Source organism: Acomys minous (assembly GCF_964271855.1).
Source record: "Acomys minous genome assembly, chromosome: 14".
Classification (NCBI taxonomy): Eukaryota; Metazoa; Chordata; class Mammalia; order Rodentia; family Muridae; genus Acomys; species Acomys minous.
This window is the reverse complement of record NC_140496.1, coordinates 60,554,553-60,580,775: the sequence shown is the minus strand read 5'-3', so window position 1 is coordinate 60,580,775 and position 26,223 is coordinate 60,554,553. Positions and strand designations below refer to the sequence as shown.

The following is a 26,223-nucleotide window of genomic DNA, read 5'->3' as shown; positions in this document are numbered from 1 at the left end:
CTCCATAGATCCACCTGCTGCCTCTTCTTCCTCACCTCTGGACTTCAAGCATGTGCCACCTGCTTGGTACTGTTACTGTGACACTAAGGTGCTCATGCTTACACAGATAAGACTTACTGAACTAGCTATCTCCCCAGGCCACAAGACAGCTTTCTTTTCAGTGCTCTTCACTAGGTAAAGGAAGGCACTTGCTTCACAAGTGAGACATGAGTTCATTTACCCACATCTCATGTAAAGTAGAAGAGAACTGCTTCCACAAAACTGTCCTCTGTGGCACACACATTTACACATTTTTAAAAATTAAGTAATTGTACGTAAGACAATAATATGCAATAAGGCAAGTGATTTAATTCTGTAAAGGTACTAATTGTGTAAAGTGAGAAATACTAAAAATACTTAAATAGACATTAAGTCGGTAGAGTTACATATTATACCTAAAGCCATCAAGACAAAAGAATAAAGAAATACAGCTCTAAGGGCCAAAAGTAAACATAAAAGTAATGAAAAATGATGTATAAACCTAACAAGGAAAAAATAACTCGAGAACAAAACAAAAAGAGGGAAATAAAAAACAAACGCCAAGGCTAGAGATGTGTCGTTCAATGCTAAAATGCATGTTTAGTGTGTATAAGGCCCTAGTTTCAATAATTAGTATCACAAAAGATAAACAGTATGCTCAGACATGTAACAGAAGGAAATATTCCAATTAAAGAGAAAGGGACGGGGAGGCGGCTCCATTGGTGAAGCACTTGCTGTGCAAGCCTGAGGACCTGAGTTCAGATGCCCACTCCCTGCAGCTCAGGCGGTAGAGAGACAGGAAGATGCTTGGGGCTTGCTGGCCAGCTAGTCTAGCCTCTCTGTCAGCTTGAAGTGCAGTAGAGGACTTATCTCAAAACATAAGGCAGAAAGTGATCAAGGAAGATAGCTGACACTGACCTCTGGCCTACACAAACACATGCACTTACACACATGCATGCATATGCATACACATACCACATATACAAGACAGAGAGGTAGGGTCTTCAGTTTAAAAGATAAAGCAAGAGTCTCTCAATTATTTATGCAACTTAAAATGTTTCTATAAAAATATTGTAGTGTGCTACATAATACTGTTTTGGTCAAGAACAGACAGTATTTTCATCAATCTATTATGTATCTGCTTAAAGCTCAAGTCTTTATAAAAACATTTATGTTTTAAGATTTTTAAAGTCCTGTTCTAAAATGTAGTGCAGCCCAAGTCCACAGGGCTTGTGAACACTATAATATTTTGAGGTCCTGGTTCTTCAAATTGGCCCATCTCTTATGAACTCATCCAGAGCAGCTTTCAGGCCTGCAACTTCTATTTGTGGTGTCTTACAGAGTATAAGATTTTAATCTCTTAATGTCACATAGAACATCACAGAGGGTATACAGTGACTTCCAGGCCATCCTGAGCTATGTTTATTTTTTCCTGACCTTTCTCAAAAAATGGAAAGAAAGTAAGAAAGAAAGAAACCCTTATAAAGACTAACGGGGGTTTTAGAACAAACTACTGTTTATTACAATTGCCAAACATTAAGATAACAGTATTCTACAGTTAACCATGAGTTAAAAACTAAAATCTTTAAAGAGATAAAGGAATGACCTGAAAGCTTTTAAGAACAGCAATAATAACTGGTTATAGATAGATGGTGGCATGATTTTGAAATCTGGAGATCTGAGGGAGGAGAAAGAAAGACTGTCCTAAACAACAAGGAACTATTTCCTAAGGTCTAATAATAGAATATAAACAAGAGCCACCAGTTAAGACCACCAGGGAAGCATGGTCTAACTGTAGTGGAAAGGACCTGGAAAAGGGTGGAGGAAGAGGCTGAGGACACAATCCACTGATGGCACACCAGATCAGTGACAAAGAAAAGAAGAGACTAGACTCATGATGAATCTTAAGGGAATACATGACGAAGGATACCTGAAAATGTAGTACTCTCTTGGGGAGACAATAGAGGATAATATTAATCTCAGTAGATTGAAGGCTAACGATGATTAAAAAGAAAAACTTTCAAGAGGTGATAATAAAGTCTGGGGCTTTCTTTGGTAGTCTATCAATGCGACCCCCCCCACACACACACACACATTAAAAATAATACAAATAGAGTCAGGTGTGGTGGTGCATGCCTTTAATCCCAGCACTCAGAAAAGCAGAGGCAGGCGGGTCTCTGTGAGTTCAAGGCCAACCTTGTCTACAAAGAGTCCAGGACAGCAAAGGCTACACACCCCTGCCCTGTTTGCAGGGGTGGGATTTAGAAAATGTTCTGTAACAGTGAGAGTTCTCTTACTGAACATATAAAGAGATTTAAAGCATAAACACTGGTTGGGTTAACCATGCTCTACCGTGTGTACAGATTGCTAAAGCTTCCTGAGAGCAGGTTCTTCCACCTTTGAATCATTCACAGCACCAGCACCTTAATACTTCAGAAACTAAATGAGCATCTGACATTGAGAAAAGTGCCCAACATAAAATAGAATAACCGTTAGCAAGTAGACAGTGACATCCAGGGAACTCACTAAATTCAGTGAAGGCAACAATACGTTAAGAGAAACACTGACTCCAGGCTCCGTTGCACATTCCTATTATCCCAGCTGCTTGGGAGTCTGAGAGAGACAGGAAGAGCATAAGCTGGGAAGCAACTTGGGTAACTCAGCAAGACCTCACTAAAAACAGAAAGGCTGGGCAGAAAATACAGGTTAGCTAGGGTCTGGAATAGAAACTCATCTACTATCCTTTCTTGACAGAAGACTACGAAAACTTACTTTCATCCATTCTGAAAATCTACTCTTTAAAAACCTCTTAACTCTAGTGTGTGGATGGGTCACACCACCTATTATTTGTAATAAACAGATGCAATGGAAAGTGAGAAAGCTTGTAAAACCACTCACATGCCCAACTAAAACTTCTAGTATAATTCTAAAACAATTTAGATGAAACAGACATGAGTTTTGCTGATTCAGTTAAAATATAGTTAATAAAAATTATGTTAAACAGTACTATACTAAGTAATGTTAACTTGTTTATAGTTTTCCTATGAAGGCAGGATATTGTGCTTAGGTATTAAAACACGGTACCAGTCATATACATGAGAATAATGACCTCCATACAAATACTGCCTTTGCATATTATAGCCTCCAGACTAAATACATTACATTTGGGAAAATGCATTATTTGAACCACCACAGCCTAGTGAACAATGAAGTAAGATAACTACAATCTTATAAAGCCGAACCCACATTAATGATGTGCCATAACAAATATAAGATATGAACATAGAAAACATTTTATCAAACATACTGCTTTTCAAGTAATAAAATGTGGGTTTAAATACTATAAAACAAAATTATAGGAACAATCTTTGTTTAAGAGCAAATTTATCAGGACTATTTCTAGTATTTTTCAGTAAGCGATTATGACTTCTGTACCTATGTTCTTTGTGCTCCAATAGCTGACAGTCTCTACATGTCAGTCTATCGCATGTCTCACAGAACAGTTTCAATTGCTCTTGCTTATGTACAGGACAAAACACAGGGCGTTGACCCGATGCTCCAACAGACTCTGTAACAAAATAAAAAAAAATTTTAAACAATAAGATTTTTTACTAATTTTCCTCTATTTTCTAAGTACTAGTATTCAAAGATCATAAATAGGTAGAATATGCTATTTTGGACTCAAAAGGTTAAATATGTGTATAGGGACAGGCAAGACAGCTCAGAGATACAGACATATGCTGCCAAGCCTGATGACCTAAATTTGATCCCTAGGACTCAAATGGTGGAGAAAACCAACTCCTGCAAGTTGTCCTCTGACTTCCACAAATAAGCACTGTGGCTTGAGCACACACACACTTTTTTAAAAAACAGCAACTATATGTATCATACCTGAGACATCTTCTTTTTTCCTGATCAGATGATCTTTAGTGAACTTTACTCTTTGATGTGCTTCAATACATGTCTTACATAGCCACTCTCCACACTCTACACAAAAACCAACTGCACTTGCATTGTCTTCACAACTAGTACATACCTAAAGAGAAATAAATACTAATCTACATTACATGTGCCAAAGTAACTTGCTCTCAAAAACACCAATTCAATTTACAAAGCAAAAAACCATCCTGTTATCAATTTATTATTTATTTATCAATAAAACATTTAGATAGACAAAAAATCTAATATTCAGAATATAAAAGCCTATATAAAACTTAACTTTTAAAATAATAACTATTTTATTCCACCAAGTTTAAGAGTGTGGAAGAGTTATCCTTTATTTCTAATGACAGAACTATAGCAGAAATGCCTAAATTACTTAATTACATGTTTTTCTTACAATTTACATTTGACAACAAGGAAAATATATAGGAGTACAGAAAAACTGAGGTTCATACCTGTTCTGATTTCTCATCAGAACTGCTGGGAGCTTCAGATGTGTCTTTCACAAAATAATTATCCACAAGATCTATCTGTCTGCATTCTTGACGACATACTGGACATCGTATTACACCAACTTAAAAAAAAGAGAGAGAGACACAGAGAGAGAGGGGAATGGGTTAATGCTTTTCAAAAGGAAAAGAAGGAAATTCTCCATAAAACCCATATGGAAGGAAACCACAGAAAAGACCAAAAACATGAGAATAAAACTGACTAACAGCCCTAAAAAAATCCTAATCTTCAAAGCCTATGAATGCATAAAAGAGACTGCTGCTTGGCAGTAAAGAAGCACTCCTTTAATCCTGGCACTTGGGAGGCAGAGGCAGAGGCAGGCAGATCTCTGTTGTGTTGAAGGCCATCCTGCTCAGCATAGTGAGTTCCAGGACAGCCAGGCCGGCAAAGTGAGACCCTGTCTCAAATAGGGGGTGGGAGGAAGGAGATGTCTTCGTGGTGCTTAAGATAGAATTATTTCTAAATTATTCAGAGGGACCCTTAAGAGTGAGGCAGATGAAGATTAGTGTGTACGTGCAGATACCCAAGGAAGAAACAAAGAGTGGTGGATGTTTGGAGCTAGAGTTACAGGCCACACGGCTTGGGAGAATGCAGGGAACTAAACTTGGGTTCTCTGGAAGAGAAGCAAACATTCTTAACCACTGAATCATTTCTCCACACTCAGATGCAGAATAGGAGTGATGTGCCAAGGAAGGTGGCCACTAAAAGCTATGAAGATAAATGGATTCTTCCCAAAGCCTGTGGAATCAGCCCTGTCAACATTGCCCTTAGCTCTGTGAAACTGAATTCATACTTCCTACCTCCAGAACTTTAAGAGTAAAAGGTGTATGTGTTCTAACTCAACAAATTCTTGGGTGTAGTGGATGTAACCTTCTTTTTGGTTTGATCACAAGTGTGGGATATAAAACAGACTTGTGTGGGAGTGTGCAGTGTTTTTCCACTGGAAACAGACTTGTGAGAGAATAGGGGATGTCTGTCCACTACAAGAGGACAAGTGTCGTGTGTGTGTGTGTGTGTGTGTGTGTGTGTGTGTGTGTGTGGTGTGTGGTTGTGTGTGTTCCAAAATAAGAGGCTTGGCTTTTTTGGCTTTTGCTTTTGGCATTGCTTCTTATTGTTTAGCTATTCACTGCTCTGCTTTGAGATGCTCCTAGAAAAAATCTGCTCCAAAGAACACTTCGAGGTTCCAGCCGCTGCAGTTACCTTTGCTAAATTGCTGGTGTGCTGTTTAACAGGTCTGCTGAAATCCTGACAACAAGGAGTGGAATTGCTCCAAGGAACTGAGCCTACAAAGGTCTCCTTCTGTTCCTATTAACCTCTTTTCTCTCTTATCTAGGGTAGGTAGGTTGGAAGAGAGGTATAAACATTACAGAACCCCAAATAAAGTAGTTTTGAAAAAGTTTGAAGCCTACACTTGGGTGATTTTATTGTAGCAAAGAAGAAAATGAATAAGCATTCTATAAATTTTAGTTTGGTACTTAATATGCAACTGTGGGAGAACACCCATGCTTTTGCCTATTCATGTTTTACTATCTATTCAACAGGATAAACTGCTGAGGTAATGTATGGAAGCTAAGGAAATTAAAAACACAGAAGTCAATAAAGCAAACTACTGACATGTCAACTGTGGAACTGAAGGTGCACATACAGCACAAATGACACATAAGGGCTGAAGAGATGACTCAGCAAGTATGTACACAAATTATAGTTCCGGAGAACCTTTGTATGACTCCAGCTCCCGTGTCGGGTAATTCACAACTGCCTGTAACTCCAGTTCCAAGGGCAACCCAATGCCTCTAGCTTCCAAGAGCACCTGCACTCATATACACATACCCACACATAGAAAAAACACATATTCATAATTTAAAAATAAAAGTAACTTTAATAAAACAAGAGTTGTAAAAATAAAATAAATGACATACATTACTTATGCTGAACACAATGGCAGATGTTGCTAATCCTAAAACCTGAGAGACAGAATGATCCTAAATTCAAGGCCAGTCTGGACTACACAGCAAGACCCTATCACCAAATAAACAAATCAAAACAAATATAATCTGCTGGTATAATGCTCTTGTGGACTAAGTACAGTTTACCCCTGTTCATTCAAATGCTGATTTCTCTGCCTCACTCTCTGGTTTCAATCCGGACATTGCACTGTGATGTTTAGTCTAAGTATCTCCTGTCTCAAGTTTGTATAAACCTGTCATCATTTTTCTGTATTGCCAATAAAAACCAACTAGCCAACGCTGAGCAATAACAGAATAGGGTGGGACATTCTGGGCTGGTGAGGGAAGGAGAGAGAGCTGGAAGGACAGGACTGAACCGTGGAGAAGACCAGGAGACACTAGGAGAAATGAACCAGACCTAAGAGATGAGTAAAGAGCAAGTATAATATGAGAAGACAGAAAGGGAGGAAACTACACTAGCATGGAGGGTTAGGGTGGAGGAATTACTACTCAGTACTGTGCTCTAGGCTAATTAAATATATCCCAGTCTCTCTGTGTGGTTATTTTGATATAAAGCTGGTTAAAGAGTAACCGCTCATTACACTAAAATTATAAATCAATATTAACTATTAATAATCAACAATAATCCAATAAAGGCTAAAATTACTGTATGTTTATGGTTTATAACACACAATTCTAGGAAACCCCACATGTAAAACTGAGGTATAACAAAGTCCCCAAGAATTACATAGTACACAAACCACAGAATCTATACAATCATTCTGACAGAAAATAAAAATGTAAATAAAACTTCCCATTCTAGCCAGGCATGGTGGAAAGCTTCTCAAGAGGTTGATGCATGACAATCTCTTTAGTTTGAGAGTTAAACAACAGTCAGCCTAAGCAACATAATTAATTTGTCTCTCTGTCTCATTCTAAAAAACAGTGGTTCTCAGCCTTCCTAATCTGCATCCCTTTAATTTTGCTGTTATGAATAATATAAATATCTGTGTTTTCCAATGTGAAAGGGTCATTTGAACCCCCCACCCCAAAAAGGGTTGCAACATACAGGTTGAGAACTGCTGTTCTGGGCAGTAGTGGTGCACGTCTTTAATCCCAGCACTCGGGAGGCAGAGGCAAATGGATGGCTGTGAGTTCAAGGCCAGCCTAGACTACAAAGTGAATGCAGGACAGCCAGGGCTACAGAGAAACCCTGTCTCAAAAGACCCCACCCAAAGAAAGAAAGAAAGAAAGAAAGAAAGAAAGAAAGAAAGAAAGAAAGAAAGAGAGAGAGAAAGAGAACTGCTGTTCTAAAAGATTATTTCCCAGGAGACAAACATACTCTGTTAAACACACACACACACACACACACACACACACACACACACACACACACACACACGATGGAATTACTGGTGTCAGCATTTTCAAAAGTAACTACAAGCTAGAGATTATGAAAAATATTTTTTTAAAAAATGGTTACCTAGCCCTACCCATCTTTTAACCTTGGTCCCTACTTAAATTCTATTTATTGCATTTGTTTCAGACATAGACATATTCCACCTCAAAACTTAAGATTTTAAAATAGAAAGTGGGGAAATAAAATAAGCCTGGCTGAGAATACTCTTTATATTCTTTATAAAATGTCCTTTATATTCTTAGTTTGAGTGATAATGAAGTTTATGTAACTGGGGAAATGCCACATAACTTTGTGTAGTACTATCAGTAAAAATCAAGTTTGTTCGTTTATATTTACTAAGCGTGTTTTGTTGTTGTTCTTTGGTTTTTGTGACAGCCTTGGCTGTCCTGGACTCTCTCTGTAGACCAGACTGGCCTCAAACTCACAGAAATCCACCTGCCTCTGTCCCCCTGAGTGTTGGGATTAAAGGCGTGTGCCAGAGCACCCAGCTTTTGACAATCTTATACTTAAAAGGCTTAGCATTTGAAAGCTTAACAATGCTGTATAGGCTTAAACTTCTGAAAGCATGTTCATTTCATACTATATGAATGAACACTTGTAAGATCACAACAACTTTGAAAAAGATATTCCCTTTCTTATCAGTGCCAAGCTAAGACTATTTCCGCATCAAGGAAGAGGGAAGGGGGACGAACAGAACAGAACAGAACTCTTGTTTTAACACATTAACTGAGGACCTAAAGATTGAATGACCTAAAATAGCCTAGCTGCTGGAAAGTCAACCTGTACAAGCCAGCTCACCCATAATTACTCTCAGAGGTTAATGGAACAGTTGGATGTCACACCAAACCTACAGCTCTGAGGACCTCAGTCCATACTTTGAGAATAACTATTCTAAAGTATGGGCAAGAATTCCAAGGATCTCTGTTGGTGCCATTTTTCCCCTTAGCTTGATACACAAAAACAAAAATCAGCAGCAGCAGCACTGAGCACTCCTGTCTGTCTGGTGCTCTGAGCCCAGTTCAGCAGTGTTCTACACAGCACTTTCCCTCATTCAACAGTCTAACTTGCCTATTTGAAAATTGGGGCTATGATTGAAACAGGTGTTAATAATAGCCAAGTCATGTTTAAACTTTCATTAATACAAGGGCTTTCTGTGCTTTCTTTGTTTTGTTCTGTTTTCTTTTCAGATTTATTTTTTATTTTATACCTATGAGTGTTTTGTCTGCATGCATGTCTGTGAGTTACAGCCAATTGTTAGTCACCTTGTGGAAGCTATGAATGGAACCCAGATCCCATGAAGAGCAGACAATGCTCCTAACTGCTGAGCCATCTCTCCACCCTTTTCCTTTTTTGAGACAGGTTCTCACTATGCAGCCTTGGCTGGACTGCAACTCACTTTGTAAGTTCACAAGAAATCCACGAGCCTCTGCCTCCTGAGTTCTGGGATTAAAGGACTGCACCACCACATTTCAACAGTATACGGTTTTATTGTAAAATGTATGTGATTAGTTTTACTTAAGTCTATTTTACCTAAGTACTTTCAATTACTGCCCCCCATTTTAAAGGTGAAGAAATAGAGTCAGAGACCAGAAAACTTACTCAAAGACATTTGGAAATACAATAAAAATGGGTCAGAGGTACACAAATTTCTAAAATTAAGATATGAGTTTCTCTAGCACATGCTCTTAAACTGTTAAATACTTAGACTGGGGCAAGGGTAGGGAAATACAAAATAAAACTACCTTGAGATTCCAACTCACCTGAGTCAGAAAGAATGGGAACCATCTTGAAAAAAGAACAACAAAAACTTGGACAAATTCGAGGAACGGAAACTATTCACTGTTGGTGAGAGTGTCAGAAAGTACAGCCGCCACAGAAATCAGTATGAAAACATCTCAGAAAAATTAAAACTACTATTACAACTATCATACAATCCAGCTGTATCACTCCTGGGCATGTCCCAAAGGAGTCCATATCCTACCACAGAGATGCTTATACAGCTTTATTTATTGCTGCCCTATTTAGAGCAAGCCAAAAATGGAACTGACTGATAAACAGGTAGTGCAAGTGTAGTTCATATCACAATGGAATTTTACTAAGCCACAATGAAAAAGTAATTATTAGACCTGCAGGAAAATGGAAGATATATTAACTGAGGTAGCCTAGGATCAGAAAGATAGTATGCACGTTCTCTCCTATATGCAGATCTTAGCTTCTAAATCTTATAGCATATTTAAACATAACACATTAAGTTTTAAATTAAATTGATGAAATGATGAGTTAATTATAAATTATGAAAAGTAATTCAAGTAACATGTCCATGTGTGTTTATAGAGAAGTGTATATAAAGACCAGGTAACTAAACATAAGGCCACGGGAGAAGAGGGGATAAGGTGGCTGGGCAATAATTGTAAAACACATATGCAGTGAAAACAGAAGTGAAGTGAGACTACTAGGAATGAAAGATTTAAACAGGGATAGGAAGAAGAGACATGGGACAGAAGAGGTGGGAAAGGGTTGACCAAAACTACTGATATATGAAAAGAGGCACAGGGAAACATGTACTTACATATACATATGCAGGCAAAATACTCATACACATAAAATAAAAATTAAATGTGAAAAGTAAATTGGTGGGAATGGTGACACACTCCTTTAACACCTGCAGCTGGCAGGCGGAGGAAAGACGGTCTCTGAGTTCAAAGTCAGCCTGGTCTGCATAGTAAGCACCAGAACTGACAGAACTACATAGAGAGAGACTGCCTCAAAACAGAGTGGATGGATGGACGGACGGACAGACGGACACAATAAAAAGTATTTTACCTAATTAAAGGTTAAAAGCACTTGCTGCTTTTGGAAAGGACAGAACTCTGCAAAGGACCAGAGTCTGGTTCCCAGGGTGCTCACAACTAACTGCCTGTAACTCCAGCTCCAGAGATCCAGTGCCCTACTGTGGCTTCTGTAGGGCAGGCACCTATCTATCTATCTATGTACATGTACAAACACACACTAACACATAAACCTAAATAAGTGTTTTTGAAAATTAAATTAAGGGGCTGAAGAGATGGATCAGTGGTTAAGACACTTGCTGCTCTTACAAAGGACCCAAATTTGGTTGCCAGCACCTATATCAGGTGGCTCAAAACCTCTGTAACTAGTTCTGGGGAATCCAATGCCTTTGGCCTCCTCAGACATCTGCATACACATGCACATATCCACAGATACATGCTTATAATTTTAAAAGTAAAATAAATATTTAATAATAAAGTATCTAGTTAAATTTAGTTTTTTGTTTGTTTGCTTGTTTGGTTTTGGTTTTGGTTTTGGTTTTGAGACAGGGTTTCTCTGTGTAGCCTTGGCTGTCTTAGACTCACTTTGTAGACCAGGCTGGCCTCGAACTTACAGCGATCCACCTGCCTCTGCCTCCCAAGTGCTGGGATTAAAAAGGAGTGTGCCCCTACCCAGATCTAGCCAATGGACAGGACATTCTCCACAGTTGAGTGTAGAGTGGGGTTTGACTTTCACACGTACTCTGGTGCCTCATATTTGACCACGTCCCCTGGATGGGGAGACCTGGTGGCACTCAGAGGAAGGATAGCAGGCTACCAAGAAGAGACTTGATACCCTATGAGCATATACAGGGGGAGGAAATCCCCCTCAGGAACAGTCATAGGGGAGGGGAATAAGGGGAAAATGGGAGGGAGGGAGGATTGGGAGGATGCAGGGGAGGGGATAACCACTGGGATGTAATATGAATAAATTAATAAAATTAAATTTAAAAAATAAAAAAATAAAAAGGAGTGCACCACAACGCCCAGCCTTCTGGTTAAATTTAAAAGAACTGTGTTTAAGGCTAGAGATTAAAAGCACTGGCTGCTCTCCAGTAAGACCTATGTTCACTCACCCACATGGCATTTTACAACCATCTGCAATCCCAGTTCCAGGTCATTTAATTCCCAGTTATGGCCTGTGCAGGCACATCATGCATATGTGGCACAGACAAAACACCCATCCACTTCAAATAAGAATCTTTAAAAAAATAAAATAAAGGGAAAAATGCAGAAGAATCAAGTGGACTTAAATGACTGCAATAGGGGCTAGAGAGTGTATTCAATCAGTAAAGTGCTTGAGAACCTGATCCCCAGCACATACTTAAAAAAGCCAAGCATGATGGTAGTTTGGTGGGGAAATAGAAAGGAAAACCAGGGTTTGCTGGTTAATTTTCATGGAAAACTACACAACTATTCAAAATAAGGGAAAGGTTTTTTTAGTCAAAATATAACAAGGTTTTGGATAAATACTGTTTAACTTGATTCTCAGCTGAACCACTAGGATATAATCAAGTCAAACCTAAAAGAAGTAAAAGGCAGAAGGCTCAGGCTGAATGAGGATGTAGCTTGTGGCAGAAAGCTTACCTAGTGTGCATAAGAACTTAGGTTAGGTCGCAGCTTAAACAGACACAGTACCCTTGAATATGTCAGTATTTACACATCTAGGAGTTGAGGTGCAGAGAGCTGCTCTCCAACTGAAGTATATAAACACATAACTGAAACAAACTACTTTTCCATCAGTCACTTATAATTAGTGGAATTATTATAAATTCTATTGCTTCTCATCACTACAATTTACTTTTAAATAATACACACACACACACACACACACACACACACACACACACACACACATATAAATCAGTTTTTTGCATGACCTAACAACTTTTTTATTCAGCCCTAGGTTTTCCTTCTGGTATCTTTAAGTACATTCACATCTTTCAATAATAAACAATCCCCTCCCTCAGAAAATATGTAAGGATTAAAAAAAACAAAACAAATGTTTTCAGTTGAATGAAGAAGTTGACAGAATTAACAGCTATGGCCCATAAACTACCTCAATGAGGCCAGTCCAGGCAATGAGAGTGTCCTGTACAATTAATTGGAGAAAGTCTAAATTAAATAATCCAGATAAGGGCTAGGGCTATAGCTCCGTGGTAAAGTATTCCTCGTGCACTTGTAAGCCTTGTGTTCAATCGCCCCCTGCAAAGCACCAGAAGATAGAGATAATAGTAAACAAATTTTAACAAGAATATGGAAAGCTGGAGATGAGAAATGTTAAAAAAAAATGCCAAAACAATTGGCAATTAAGTAAAAGGACAGAGTAGCCAAGAAAGTCCAATTAAAAAAACATTACTGGATAGAGGTGAAATCAGATTGGGAGAGGGGCTAGAGAGATGATGAAGATTTGATGACATCTTCTGGCCTCTGAATGCACTGTATACACATGGTACAGACATACATGTAGATAAATACTCCTACATATAAAATAAATTTAAAGAAAAAAATTGAAGATGTAATACAGGAAATAATTTGTAAATTGGCTCAACCCCTAAAATAATACCATATAGTGACATATATTTAGATTATGGTCATAAATATCCAGCAAACTTTCACAAATCAGTTTTAGCACTATGATTAAAAATATCTACTAAAATTATAATTTATGGTCATATATGTGCACACATGATCATATTAAACCCAATTCTGGTATCAAAAATAATGAAACATATTAGCAAATTATTAAGTATGTATTATAGTAAATAATTACTGACATTCTTAGTTTCATATATTCTTAAGAATCTATACATCTTTAAATTTTTTAAATTTATATAATCAAAAAATGAATCAACTTTAAATTGTTATCAAATATAGCAATATATTAGTAGTAATATCCAACATCATTTAAAATAAGGTACAAGTTTTTTCAACATGGCAGAAACCTGTGTAAAAAAATTAATATGCTTTTCAAATAGTCATACAAATAATTAAGATAATTATAGTCTGTCAGCTATGTTTTTTACAGTACAGTCAACAAAACATTATTCTGAACACTAGGAATTCACATGTTGGGAAGAGGAGAACTGACTCCTACAATGTGTCATGACCTCAAGAATGCCATGAGATAGCTACCAAGATGGTTCAGTTGTTAAGAGCACTGGCTGCTCTTCCACAGGACCCAGGCTCAATTCCCAGCACCTATATGGTGGCTCACTACTATCTAGAGCTCATATTTTTTTAAAAAAAATATTAGAGAGTGAGGCAGGAAGACTGCTGTGAGTTAAGGCGAGCCTGGGCTTTCAGTGAATATTCTTATCTCAATGCAAAAGCAAACCCAAACCAAACCAAGAGTAAAATGTTTATTTCAGCTACTAACCTAAGAATTACTTTTAAGTAGGAAGAGGATTTGGTGAGGTGTCTACCAGAACTGGGGATACAGATTAAGGGGGAAATTCTACAGAAATAACATTATATATGTATGAAACTGTAGAAGAATATTAATGTTTATTTTTAAAATGACTTGAGTGAGTGATCTTGTTTTTACTAAAGCAAACAGAAATTATATCTCATAATCAGAAATTTCAACATAGCTCTTAAAATATTCAATCCCATCCCAGCATTCGGGAGGCAGGGGCAGGTGGATCTTTGTGAGTTTGAGGCCAGTCTGCTCTACAAAGCGAGTTCCAAAACAAACAGGGCTAATAAACTGTCTCAACAAAACAAAACAAATTCAATTCCAAAGTATGGAAATCCTGAGCCTAACAATGCAATCACAGGGCACAGGGCTTTTTTCTGTATACACACAAATATACCTGCATATGTAAATTTACATACAACTAGATTTTTCCCTCGTTATGCAGGAAGGAGGTATTGACTTGTACAGAACTGGGGAGTCTAATGGTTTCCAGGATCCAATGTAGTCACTTATTCACTGACTGCTTAGAAGGTCATCTGAATTCTGTACTAAGAGTCAGTTATGAAAAGATCAAGAGAGACCTATTCTAAGCCCACTTGTACTAGCTGAGCAGCGAACAGTGAGGATCTGTTGGTCTTGGGCTAGGACATTTAATTTGAAAATGTAGTCACTATAGGGCAAATGAAAAAAAGAGTATCATGTCTATTATGGTCTGCTGGCTTACTACTGACCAAGAACTACAAAGTCATGCATCAGCTTGATCCTGTAAAGGGAGTCATACTCATGAATAAGCAAAGAACACATATATCCCATTTAAAGAACTGCAGTAACTTGATGGAAACCAAGCTGAACAAGCTGAAGAGACTGGAACATTCCTACTGAGGCATAACTAATAGACAAAACGAAAGAAAACCTAGCTTTAAAAAAATGGAGATGGGAGAAAAGGAGGCAAGGAGGGAGTTGTTTTAAAATCAAAAAAGGTGGGGGAGACTATTGTGGTGGCAGCAGCTATAAGAATTTCTTAAAGAAATTCAATAAAAAGAAAAAAGCCCTGCAAGAATGAAATAAATAATTTCTACATTTTAAAATCTGAAAGATATTAAAACAAACAGAACAGCAACAGAAGCAACTTATCCAGGAAGGTCAAATTACAAAACATAACTATAGAAGACTCAAAAGCAAAGCCAACAAAACCAGGAAAATAAAACTTTATGTATGTAATTAACAAAACAAAGTAAACAAACTATCTTCAGATTGGGAAAAATATCTACAAATTAATCATCTCACTAGGAATGAAACTAAGAATATATAAGTAAAACAACAGCAAGCACCAGTAGTAGTGCTAAAAATGGGCAAATAAAGGATGAAGATGGGGGGCTGGAGAGATGGCTCACAGGTTAAGAGCACTGGCTGCTCTTCTAAAGGCCCTGAGTTCAATTCCCAGCAACCACATGATGGCTCATAGCCATCTATAGTGAGATCTGGTGCCTTCTTCTGGTGAGCATATGTACGTGCAGGAAAAACCTAATAAATAAATCTTTAAAAAAAGAAAGAAGGAAAGAAAAGAAGAAAGAAAGAAAGGAAGATAGAAGAGGATGTAGTTCAATAACAAGAGCACTAGCCCAGCATGTAGTCAGTCCCAATCAGAACAAACGGCATGGAAAAGTGATCTGGATACTCAAAACATACAGACGGTCGGCAACTATATAAAAACTGTTCAAGAACTAGCAAGATGGCTCAGAACGTGAAGGTACTTGCCAACAAGCCCAAAGGCCTGAATTCCATTCCCATGATCCACAGGGTAGGAGGAGAAAACCAACTCCCCAAGAGTCAGTAGTCCTCTGTCTTCCACATATGTGTATACACACACACACACATACACACATATATACACACACATGCACACACATGCACACACAGAGTAATGGAAAGTTTACATCACTGATAACAAAGACAACTGCAGTAAGTTATGATCTTATTGGTTATTATTTTAAAAAAAGACAATAGAATATAAATGCTGTTGGGGAAGCAAGAGAGAAACTCTTATACACTATGGGTAAGAATGTAGAATTAGCGCTAGCTTCAGCAGCACATATACTAAAATTAGAACAACACAGAGAAGATTAGCATGGCCCCTGCGCAAGGATGCCACGCAAATTCGTGAAGTGTTCCATATTTTTAAGGTCTAATATTCAAAATATATAAAGAACTCAAGAAATTAAATACCACCAAATCCAATAACCCAATTAAGAAATGGGCTCAGAACTAAACAGAGAATTCTCAACAGAGGAACATCGAATGGCTGAGAAGCACTTAAAGAAATGCTCAACATCCTTAGTCATCAGAGAAATGCAAATCAAAACAACTCTGAGATTCCATCTTACACCCATCAGAATGGCTAAGATCAAAAACTCAAGTGACACCACATGCTGGTGAGGATGTAGAGAAAGAGGAACACTCCTTCATTGCTGGTAGGATTGCAAACTAGTACAACCACTTTGGAAATGTATCTGGCATTTTCTCAGAAAACTGGGAATAGGACTACCTCAAGACCCAGGTATCCCACTCCTTGGAATACACCCAGAAGATGCTCCACCACACAACAAGGACATATGCTCAACCATGGTCATAGCGGCCTTATTCAGGCCTTAATAACCAGAACCTGGAAACGACCTAAATGTCCCTCAGTGGAAGAATGGATAAAGAAACTGTGGTACATTTACACTATGGAATACTACTCAGCTATTAAAAACAACGAAATCCTGAAATTTGTGGACAAATGGATGGAACTAGAAACGATCATACTGAGTGAGTTAACCCAGAAGCAGAAAGACTCACATGGTATATACTCACTTATAATTGGACTCTAGCCCAAGAAGCATGTTCCATGAAAGTCTTCACTTACCAGGGGATTGGGATAGATGTGAGAATATCCTATTGGGACTCTAGGTGAGAGAAGTATGGGAGAATGGGGAAAATAGAAGGATCCAGAGGGTCCTAGAAACCTATAAGAAGAACATCATGATGGGCAGATCTGGGCCCAGGGGTTCTGCTCAAACTACTGCACCAACCAAGGACAATACATGCAGTAAACATCAAACCCATACTCAGATCTAGCAAGTGGACAGGACATGCTCCACAGTTGAGTGGAGAGCAGGGACTGACTCTGACACAAACTCTGGTGCCCTATATTTGACCACGTCCTCTAGGTGGGGAGGCCTGGTGGCATTTGGAGAATGCCTGGTCTACAAAGCAAGACTAGGACAGCCAGAGCTAAACAGAGAAACCCTTTCTTGAAAAACAAAACAGAACAAAGAAGTCTTTTGTTCAACATTAATTCACGGCTGATAGATGATACATTTTATATAAATCTTATGTAGTTAGAAATTTTAATATCTCATTTAGTGTATACACTGTAAAGTTATCAAGATAAAACCAGTATTGTCCACAAAAAAGGCACTATTACATTTAAAATCTGTTCATTAAATTACTAAATTTAGTATTTATGTTTACAAAAATGGTCTATCTGTAATATGCTATAGATATTTGACAAATATAACATGTAATTACATCTATAAATGTCACCCATAATTTCTTCAGAGTATAGATATTCTGAGTTGTCAGACTTTGTATCAAAGCAATTAGACTTTGTCAAAATATACTCTATTTTTAGTAGAATTTTTAAAAGACTAAGCTTGTAAAACAGAGTAAATGTTTTGTTTCCTGTTAAAATTTCATTAGGCATTTAACAAAGTTGGAGCTCTCTTAAATTTCTGTTTAAGGGTTGGAAATCAATCTGAGATTAAAAGCAAGTACTGCTCTAGCAGAGGACCAGTTTGGTTCCCAACACCCATGATCCGGTAGCTTATAACTGCTTCTAACCTCTTGCCTCTGGGGGTACCAGCACATATATACATACATACACATACATACATAAATCTTTACATTTTTGCTTAGGCTGAGGTCTGTGTACATGTGCATGGGAGCAAGTGCCCAAAAGTGTGTACATGCATGTGAAGCTGAGCTTGCTTGTGTGCTATGCAGGTGTGGAGAGACACGAGGTCAACACAGATGTCTTCTTTAATCACTTTTATTAGAAAGAGTCTCTCACTGAACTTGAATACATCTACTTTCAGTGATTAAGGACAGCTGAGATTAAAATCACTAGCTAACAAGTGATGTCTTCAAAGAAACCTTTTTTTTTTTTTTTTGGTTTTTCGAGACAGGGTTTCTCTGTGTAGCCTTGACTGTCCTGGACTCGCTTTGTAGTCCAGGCTGGCCTCGAACTCACAGCGATCCGCCTGCCTCTGCCTCCCGAGTGCTGGGATTAAAGGCGTGCGCCACCACACGTGGCCAAAGAAAACTTTTTAAAGATGGTCTCATTATATAGCCCAGCCTGGCCTAGAACTGTCAATCTCCTGCCTCAGCCTTGAAATCATAGACATATCATCACATTCAGCCTAAATTTTCTATAACTTTCTCCACATGACAAAGCATCCACAAAAACAAAAAGTTACAAGCTAAGCACGGTGGCACATGTCTGTAACCCTGCACTTGGGGAGGCAGAGGTAGGCGGATCTCTGTGAGTTAGAGGCAAGCCTGGTGTACAAAGTGAGTCCAGGACAGCCAAACCACACAGAGAAGCTCTGTCTTGAGAAAAACAAAGCAAAACAAAAGTTACAAATATTTTATCTAGAACAAGCATTAAGAAACTAGTTGAGCTGGAGAAATGCTCAGTTGTTAAGAGTGCCTACTGCATGTGGAGAGCGCACCAACACCCACATAGGGTAGTTCACAGTCACCTGCAACTCCAGTTCCAGGGGGCTCTGAAATCGCTGGCCTCCATGTGCACACACCCATGCACACACACTAATTTAAAAAAACAAAAACCTTTAACTCAGGAGGCAGAAGCAAGCTGATCTCTGTAAATTCCAGTCCAGCCAGGGCTACAATGTGAGACACTCTGTCTCAAGAAAAAGAAACTAAGCCGAGTGGTGGTGGAGCACACCTTTAATCCCAGCACTCAGGAGGCAGAGGCAGAAGGATCTCTGTGAGTTCGAGGCCAGCCTGGCCTACAAGATGAGTCCAGGACAACCAAGGCTACACAGAGAAACACTGTCTCGAAAAACCAAAAAGAAAAAAAAGAAAAGAAAAGAAAAAGAAACTAGTCAAAACACTATGTAAAATCATATTAAATCATAAAATCATAAATAAAAATTTAATACTAAATTTTTTAGGTAACACATGAAGGCAGCAAGGAAAGATATACACAATATGTAACCTATTTAAGCTGTGGCATCAATAATCATCTTATACAGAGCTAAGTTAAATACTTCTAAATTAAAAGAAAAACTAGCCCAATGAACAAAGTAAAAACTTAAATCTATGACATCTGAACAATGACCCTCTCCCCAGCCTCTCCTCAGTATAATAAAAGCAACATTCCAAGGGAACACTGCCCACCCATGTCAGGTCAAGGACCAGCCACCTCGCTTCTCATCCCACCTGTGTTTGAATTTCAAAGCCAAAGCCAAAACAGAGTAACCAGCGCTGCTCCCAGTGCAAAGATTCTGTCCCAAGCACTATAGACCAAAAGATGCAGAGGCAGCTCACTTGTAGGGCCAAGAATTCATTCTAGAAAAGTCAAACCAATGAAACCAATGCTATGGCTCTCCTCTATTCAACATCTTGCTCATGCCATTTGAAGAGCTAAGCTGAGATGGCTTAGTGGGTACAGCACTTGCTGACCAATGTGAGAACCTATTTTGGAATCCCCAGGCACATGTTAAACCAGGTGAGTAATATAATCCCAACGCTATACATCAAGATGGGAGGCAGAGAGAAGAATCTCTGCAAACTTGTAGTCCAACTAAGTTGGCATACTCAGTGGCAAAGCAAAGGAGCGGTCACAGAAAGGTGGAAGGCAAGGACAGATAGCCAAGGTTGTCCTGTCCTTGTCCTCTAACATCCATACAGTGCAGCTTGTGAGAGAAAGAGCACGTGTCGAGTGTGTGTGTGTGTGTCTCTCTCTCACACACACACAGACAGAGAGAGAGGGGGGGGGGATCTGAATCTGAATCTGCTCAGGGAAAATGAAGCCAGTGAGAACAAAGAACTATCAAGTTCTTCCCCCACCCCTCAAAAAACTGACTTAATTTGGAACAGAAAAAAAAAAAAAAAAATCAAAGCCTAACAACGCTCTTTAAAAAACAGGAAATTGAGCCGGGTGTGGTGGTGCATGCCTTTAATCCCAGCACTCGGGAGGCAGAGACAGGCGGATTGCTGTGAGCTCGAGGCCAGCCTGGTCTACAAAGTGAGTCCAGGATGGCCAAGGCTACACAGAGAAGCCCTGTCTCGGAAAAAACAAAACAAAACAAAACAAAAAAAAACAGGAAATTGTGGTGACAAACAGTTAAGACAAAGATGACAACTCCACAAAACAGAGCTGACAAGACAAACCACGAAAGCGCATTCTCCTTCTGGGGTCAGAACAAATCTCTCAAGATTAACCTCAAATCTGTGGCTCACACGTTTGAGGAGGGGGGTGCAGTACACCAAGGGACAGGACACAAGGACTGACGGACAGGGATAGCTAAGACAGCAGTGCCCCCAGCACATGTGCAAGCACATGCACAAATTAGCAGGTCCTCACAGCTAGCTGTGACATCAAGAGGAAAGCACTTAAGCAGAGAGCAGTCATATTTCACCTGCTAAAACCATTGCCTCTATGAAACTCACAAAGGCTAATGCGCTCTAAAAGTAGACATAGATGTTTCACAATGTAGAACATAGCGAGGACAATCCATATCCACACTAGGGGCAGGATCTCTCAGTTGTTACGAGTGCTTGCCTACCATGCAGGAGGTACAACCTGGACCCTAAGCCTGATCCCCAGCACGTCAACGAAGTGAACTACGGACACATACTTGTAACCCCAGTACTTGGGAGGGGGAAGCATGATGATCAAAAGTTCAAGGTCATCCTTGGCTACATAACAAGTTCAAGGCCTGCTGGGACATGGGAGTATCTCAAAATAACCACCACAAAAAAGCCAAAAGCAAAAACACTAAATTAAATAAATGCAGGTAGCAATGTTAGAAAAGGAGCATATGATGCATGAGAAATAAGACATACCAAAATGGTAGGTGTAAATCCAACTCTACCAATAAAAGCATTAAGTATGAATGGATTAAACAATCCAACCAAGCGGGCATAATGGCACACGCCTTTAATCCCAGTACTCAGGAGGCAGAGGCAGGTGGATTCCAGGCCAGCCTGGTCCACAAAGGGAGTCCAGGCAGCCAAGCCTAACAGAGAGAGACACTGTCTCAAAAAATCATAAAAAAAATAAAAATAAAAATAAAAGAACCAAAAGGCAGACCGTGGTACTGGGTCATAACAATGACAATTTAAAATAACACAGCCCTTAATTCAAGTCCCAGAAACAAATTAGATTAGATTAAAAACAAGAACAAGATCCAACTATATGTTGTAAATGAAAGACAGTTTAATCTCAAAGTATACAAATACATTCAAAGTAAAGGGTTAGAAAAGATGTTATCATACAAACCACCAGAGTGGTGGGTAGCACCTGCCTAGAGAAATAGCTCAGTAGTTAAGAGCAGGCCGCTCTTTCAGAAGCCCTAGGTTTGATTCTCAGCAGCTGCACGGTAGCTCACAACTCTCTGTAACTCCAAATTCCAGAAGATCTGACACTCTTCTATACTCCGTGGGCACCAGGATACAACGACTGCGCAGACATAGAGACAAAACACTCATACTTATACCATTTTAAAAGGAAAAGGAAAGAACTGGATAGCTAAATTAAGATAGAAATAATAACGACCCTCTAAAGACGTCTACAGAATCTGTTACAAAGTAAAAAGCAATACACTAATTTTAATTGTTTGATTCTGTAAGCTGGGAGTGCAGCTCATGGGCTGAGCACATAACTAGCAGACAAGAGCCCAAAGGTTCAGTCCCCTGCATGGATGGACAAACAAGATTGTGGATCAAATGAATACTGACATACAGATACCAACATGTACTATATGCAGTGAAAAAGTCAAGGAACCCAGAAAACCCTTTAAATACAAGGTAGTATGGGGAAGATAGCTCAGCAGTGAAGCTCTTACAGAGGACCTGGGGTCAGTTCCTGGTCCACACATAGTGGCTCACAACCTCCAAGCCTTATTCCCAGCCAGCAATTTAAGGTTTGTTTGTTCTTGAAGTGCTGGGGATTGAACACCCAGAGCCTGTGGCCAGCAAGGCATGAACAACTAACTTATAGAGATCCCCCTGTCTCTTGTTGATCTGCACTCATTAATCCAATGCAAGCCTTGGCCACACCTTCTGCATACCCCAAAAGTCTGGGGCCTTCTTTTGGCACTATCTCTAGGAAAAAATATTTCTAGGAATGCCTTGACTGAAATCCGTTTTCAAATGGCGTTGTTTACCACAGTTAAAACACCTAACATTTTGGTTTTTCTTAAAACTTTTAAAAATTACTTTTCCTATCAGAGTAGCATCATAAATGTGAGATCCATTATCAGCAATATTTCTAACCCAACCATTTTTTTTGGTTGCTGATCTTGCCTTTAAAGGCCTGATCACCCTTTTGCACCCTGAACTAACATTTTCAAAAGCCAAAGATATTTGTCTATTTTTCTGGCTTCTGAATCTGATACTATTCTGTTGACATCTGAAGTCAAGTTCTGGGGGGAAATGAGTGAAGGCTTCTTTTGGGTCTTGTGTACTTTTAGTAAATGACTCACACATCTTTCCTGGCTCTTTAACCTTGTCCCAAGCATTTAAAGCTGCTAATGGCAAAATGCCAAGGTGTGATCCTCAATTTCAAGCTGTCTTTGTAATTCAGCATACTGAGCTTCACCTAGCAATTAATCCTGGGAAACAGCAATACCCCTAACCTGGGTCACTGTTCTGTGTCCCTAGCTTCCTCTTCCTACCTTGTTCGCCACTGTAACTGAGGGCCAGCTTCCAATATTGTTGTTACCAAATCTTTCCAGTCTTGGGGGATAATCCTATTCTGAGTTGCCCATGAATTTAATATGTTTCACACAGGGTAAATGCGTTCCATTGAAACAACAGCTTCCTAAAATCTCTGCAGATCTATTGTGTCTATAGGATTGCATTTAATTTCTTCATAACCTTGGGGGTGCCTAGTCTCTCCTGGTGGGCCTTATACACTAACTGGATAAACTAAGGTTGACTTTCTAATAACCCTGGGCCACTCCTCTTCAGTTTCATCATGCGGTGATAACAAGAACAGTAGGTTCTTGTCTAAAGTCCTGTCTGTGTCTGAGTATTTTTCTCATTTATAAGTCTAATTTTTCTTCTAAGGCTTGTATCTTATCAATCCACATTTCCTATTTTTCTTTGCCTGTATCGCTAAAGCTTTTTTCTTTGATACTATATAGATATAGTTACTATTTCTAGTAAGACTAAAATATGAAATACCAAAATGATAATAATCATAATCTATATTGAGTGAATTTCAGTTAAGCCATCTAGCTTTTTATTTTTTGCTTCTATTTCCAAGCCATCCAAAGTAGCATTATACAGGTATTCCCTGTAGGCTTCTATTGCAAATACTTTTAATATATGGAAAATAAATATTCTCTCTTTGAGAAACAAATCTGGACGTTTTTGGTTGTGAGCCTAGCCTTTAACGGCTAAGCCATCTCTCCGGCCCAAATCTGGACATTTTACAAGAACCTTATACTTAGTCATTCCCAACCACCCTATAGTCAAAGTGCACCTCTTCCATGTTGGACTGGATCCATTTGAAAGCAAGAGTCCCTCCTAAGCACTTAGCCATGGAAGGAAAGATATTACAGTTGAACTGGTACCTATTTGAATCCCTTCTTGACCAGGATGTGGTAGCAAAGGGGTCTGTGTCTTCCCCCACGAAGGAAAGAGCTCAGTTGCCTATAATCCCCATCCCTAAACTGTTTACCCCAAAAGAGGCACCTACTGAACTGTGGGGACTAAAGGAAATGGTCACAACATTTGGCTAACTAAGGCATGGTGAATTATGATTCAACCACTGATGGAACTAATGGGAAACTGCAGCCTATAGACATGGGTGGTGGGATGGAGAATACTGAGGAAAGAACCACAAAATCAGCACAGCACTATTGGCTATAAAACAAGTAGGAAAGCAGAAGGAAAACCTCTAACTTCTCCGATTCATGGCACATGTACAATGGTATAGCTGTATGGTCACCAAAATGAGAAACCACTAACTGGCAGATCAACAGCAAAGACACTAGGTCATGGGAGGCAAAACCTAGCAAAGACATCAAATTTTATGTAGCTCATACAGGCAAGGCAGGTAAGACATCTGAAAATAATGAAATAGAGGACAAATTGGTATGTTTAATTAAGGCTAGAATGTTAAAATTTGTCAGGGAACAAACTCAGAATAAATCAGCAAGAACGATAGACTATATACGCATTCAAAAAATTTGGAAGTTTACCCCTAACACTAAACTATAATGGAGAACCAAATTAAACCAGGAAAACCCTATGAAACTAACTATTATAAAGAAACCATTGCCAGGCAGTGGTTCATACCTTTAATCCCAGCACATGAGAAGCAGAGGCAGACATCTAAGAATTACAAGTGCTTTAAATTAAAAAGCCACTTTCAAAAAGGAGGCTGAAATTTAAAGTGAATGGCCTTTGTGATCTAAAAATAAATACACAAACCCTGAACTGACAGGGTTTGTGTATTCCTGAAAGAGGAATACAGTTATATTTATCTACACATACTAAGGTATATTTAGTTTCAATTTTTCAAAAGAAATTTTTTATTTCAATTGAAAGATAAAACATTTTGCCCTAGGAAAGAAATAACCTGCTCCAAAAAAGAACTCCCCCCACCCCAAAGAGAGTTGGGGCAGAGTTTTGCTTTTATCTTTCCAGGAGAATGAAAGCATCTAAGGAATCTGGAGACCCCTGGACAAGTGAAACATCTGAAGAAAAAGGATGGATCATCAAGAGAAAATGTCCCACAAAAAAGAGTAAATTGGCCAAGTGGTATCGCTTACTCCTACATGTACAAGTGGCGAGTGCTTCTTATGTGGTCCCAATTCAATTAAAATGGAAGCTGGCAGCCAGGCATGATGGCTCATGACTGTAATCCCAGCACTCAGGAGGCAGAGGCAGGTGGATCTCTGTGAGTTCTAGGCCAGCCTGGTCTACAAAGGAAGTCCAGGACAGCCAAGACTACACAGAGAAATCCTGTCTTGAAAAAACAAAAACAAAAACAAACCAAACAAACAAACAAAACAAAACCAAAAACCTGAGTTTGGCTTTGGGGTTGGAGTGTGGCTCTCTTCTTCTCTAAGCCCACACATACTTGTTAAAGAAAAACCAAAATCTCTGTCTCTATCAAAAAAGCCAGCTGGTGTGGGAAAGAGGAAAACAAAAAATAAGAGACTATTTTATTGCCACTAATCTCATAGTCTTTGGGGTTTTCATTTGATTCTTTAAAACTTTTCTTAAAGTATGACTACCTCAAAATCTCCAACAGTGTTATGTATATATAAACTTCTTGTCATGATACTATTAGCCATAGAGTACTAACTAATCCTAGAAATAAGCTTCATCTACCTTCCTGTATGGATTTTCAGGTTTGAGTCTAAAGCAGGTAACTAGGAACAAAGTTTGTGTACCTCGGATGTTCTTAATAGACTGTGGTCCTCAAACCTTTTAGAAATCTCCTGAATATGGCATTTAAAATGTTTTAAGGTTTCTACAATAAGCCATGACCATTCCTAACACTAACAATTGAGGTCTCCAAGAAGATGATGGGGCTTTGCAACAACAAATCCACCTGCATTGTGGTAATGCTAACCACTGGTCCAAACTGCCTGTGCCCCTTCTGTCGCCAGGTCCTGCTCAAACAGCGGACGCCGATGGGTTGACTACTATGTTCTACCTAGTCAGCATTGCCACTAAGCTGACAGACACTACCCAAAGATCAGCTTTAGACTACAAAGTGCTGAGAACATTCAAATTGTTCAGTTCATGAGATTAATATACAACCGAGCTGGCCATTGTGGAAATTTTGGCAGAAATAGCTTCACTATTGTAAATCATTTCACTGTGTTAAGA

General features: G+C 38.9%; 1 protein-coding gene across 3 annotated transcripts in view; it reads right to left on the bottom strand.

The window, feature by feature from the left end:
* The window catches only part of TRIM33 (tripartite motif containing 33), an 89,398-nt gene that overhangs the window by 48,012 nt on the left and 15,163 nt on the right, over positions 1-26,223 (bottom strand). For all 3 annotated transcript variants that reach the window (XM_084757942.1, XM_084757941.1, XM_084757940.1), the window contains exons 2-4: positions 4,416-4,534; positions 3,910-4,054; positions 3,454-3,586 (exon numbers count right to left, since the gene is read on the bottom strand). In XM_084757942.1, coding sequence (XP_084614068.1) covers positions 3,454-3,586; positions 3,910-4,054; positions 4,416-4,534 — 397 coding nt within the window. The remainder of the gene's footprint in view (positions 1-3,453; positions 3,587-3,909; positions 4,055-4,415; positions 4,535-26,223) is intronic.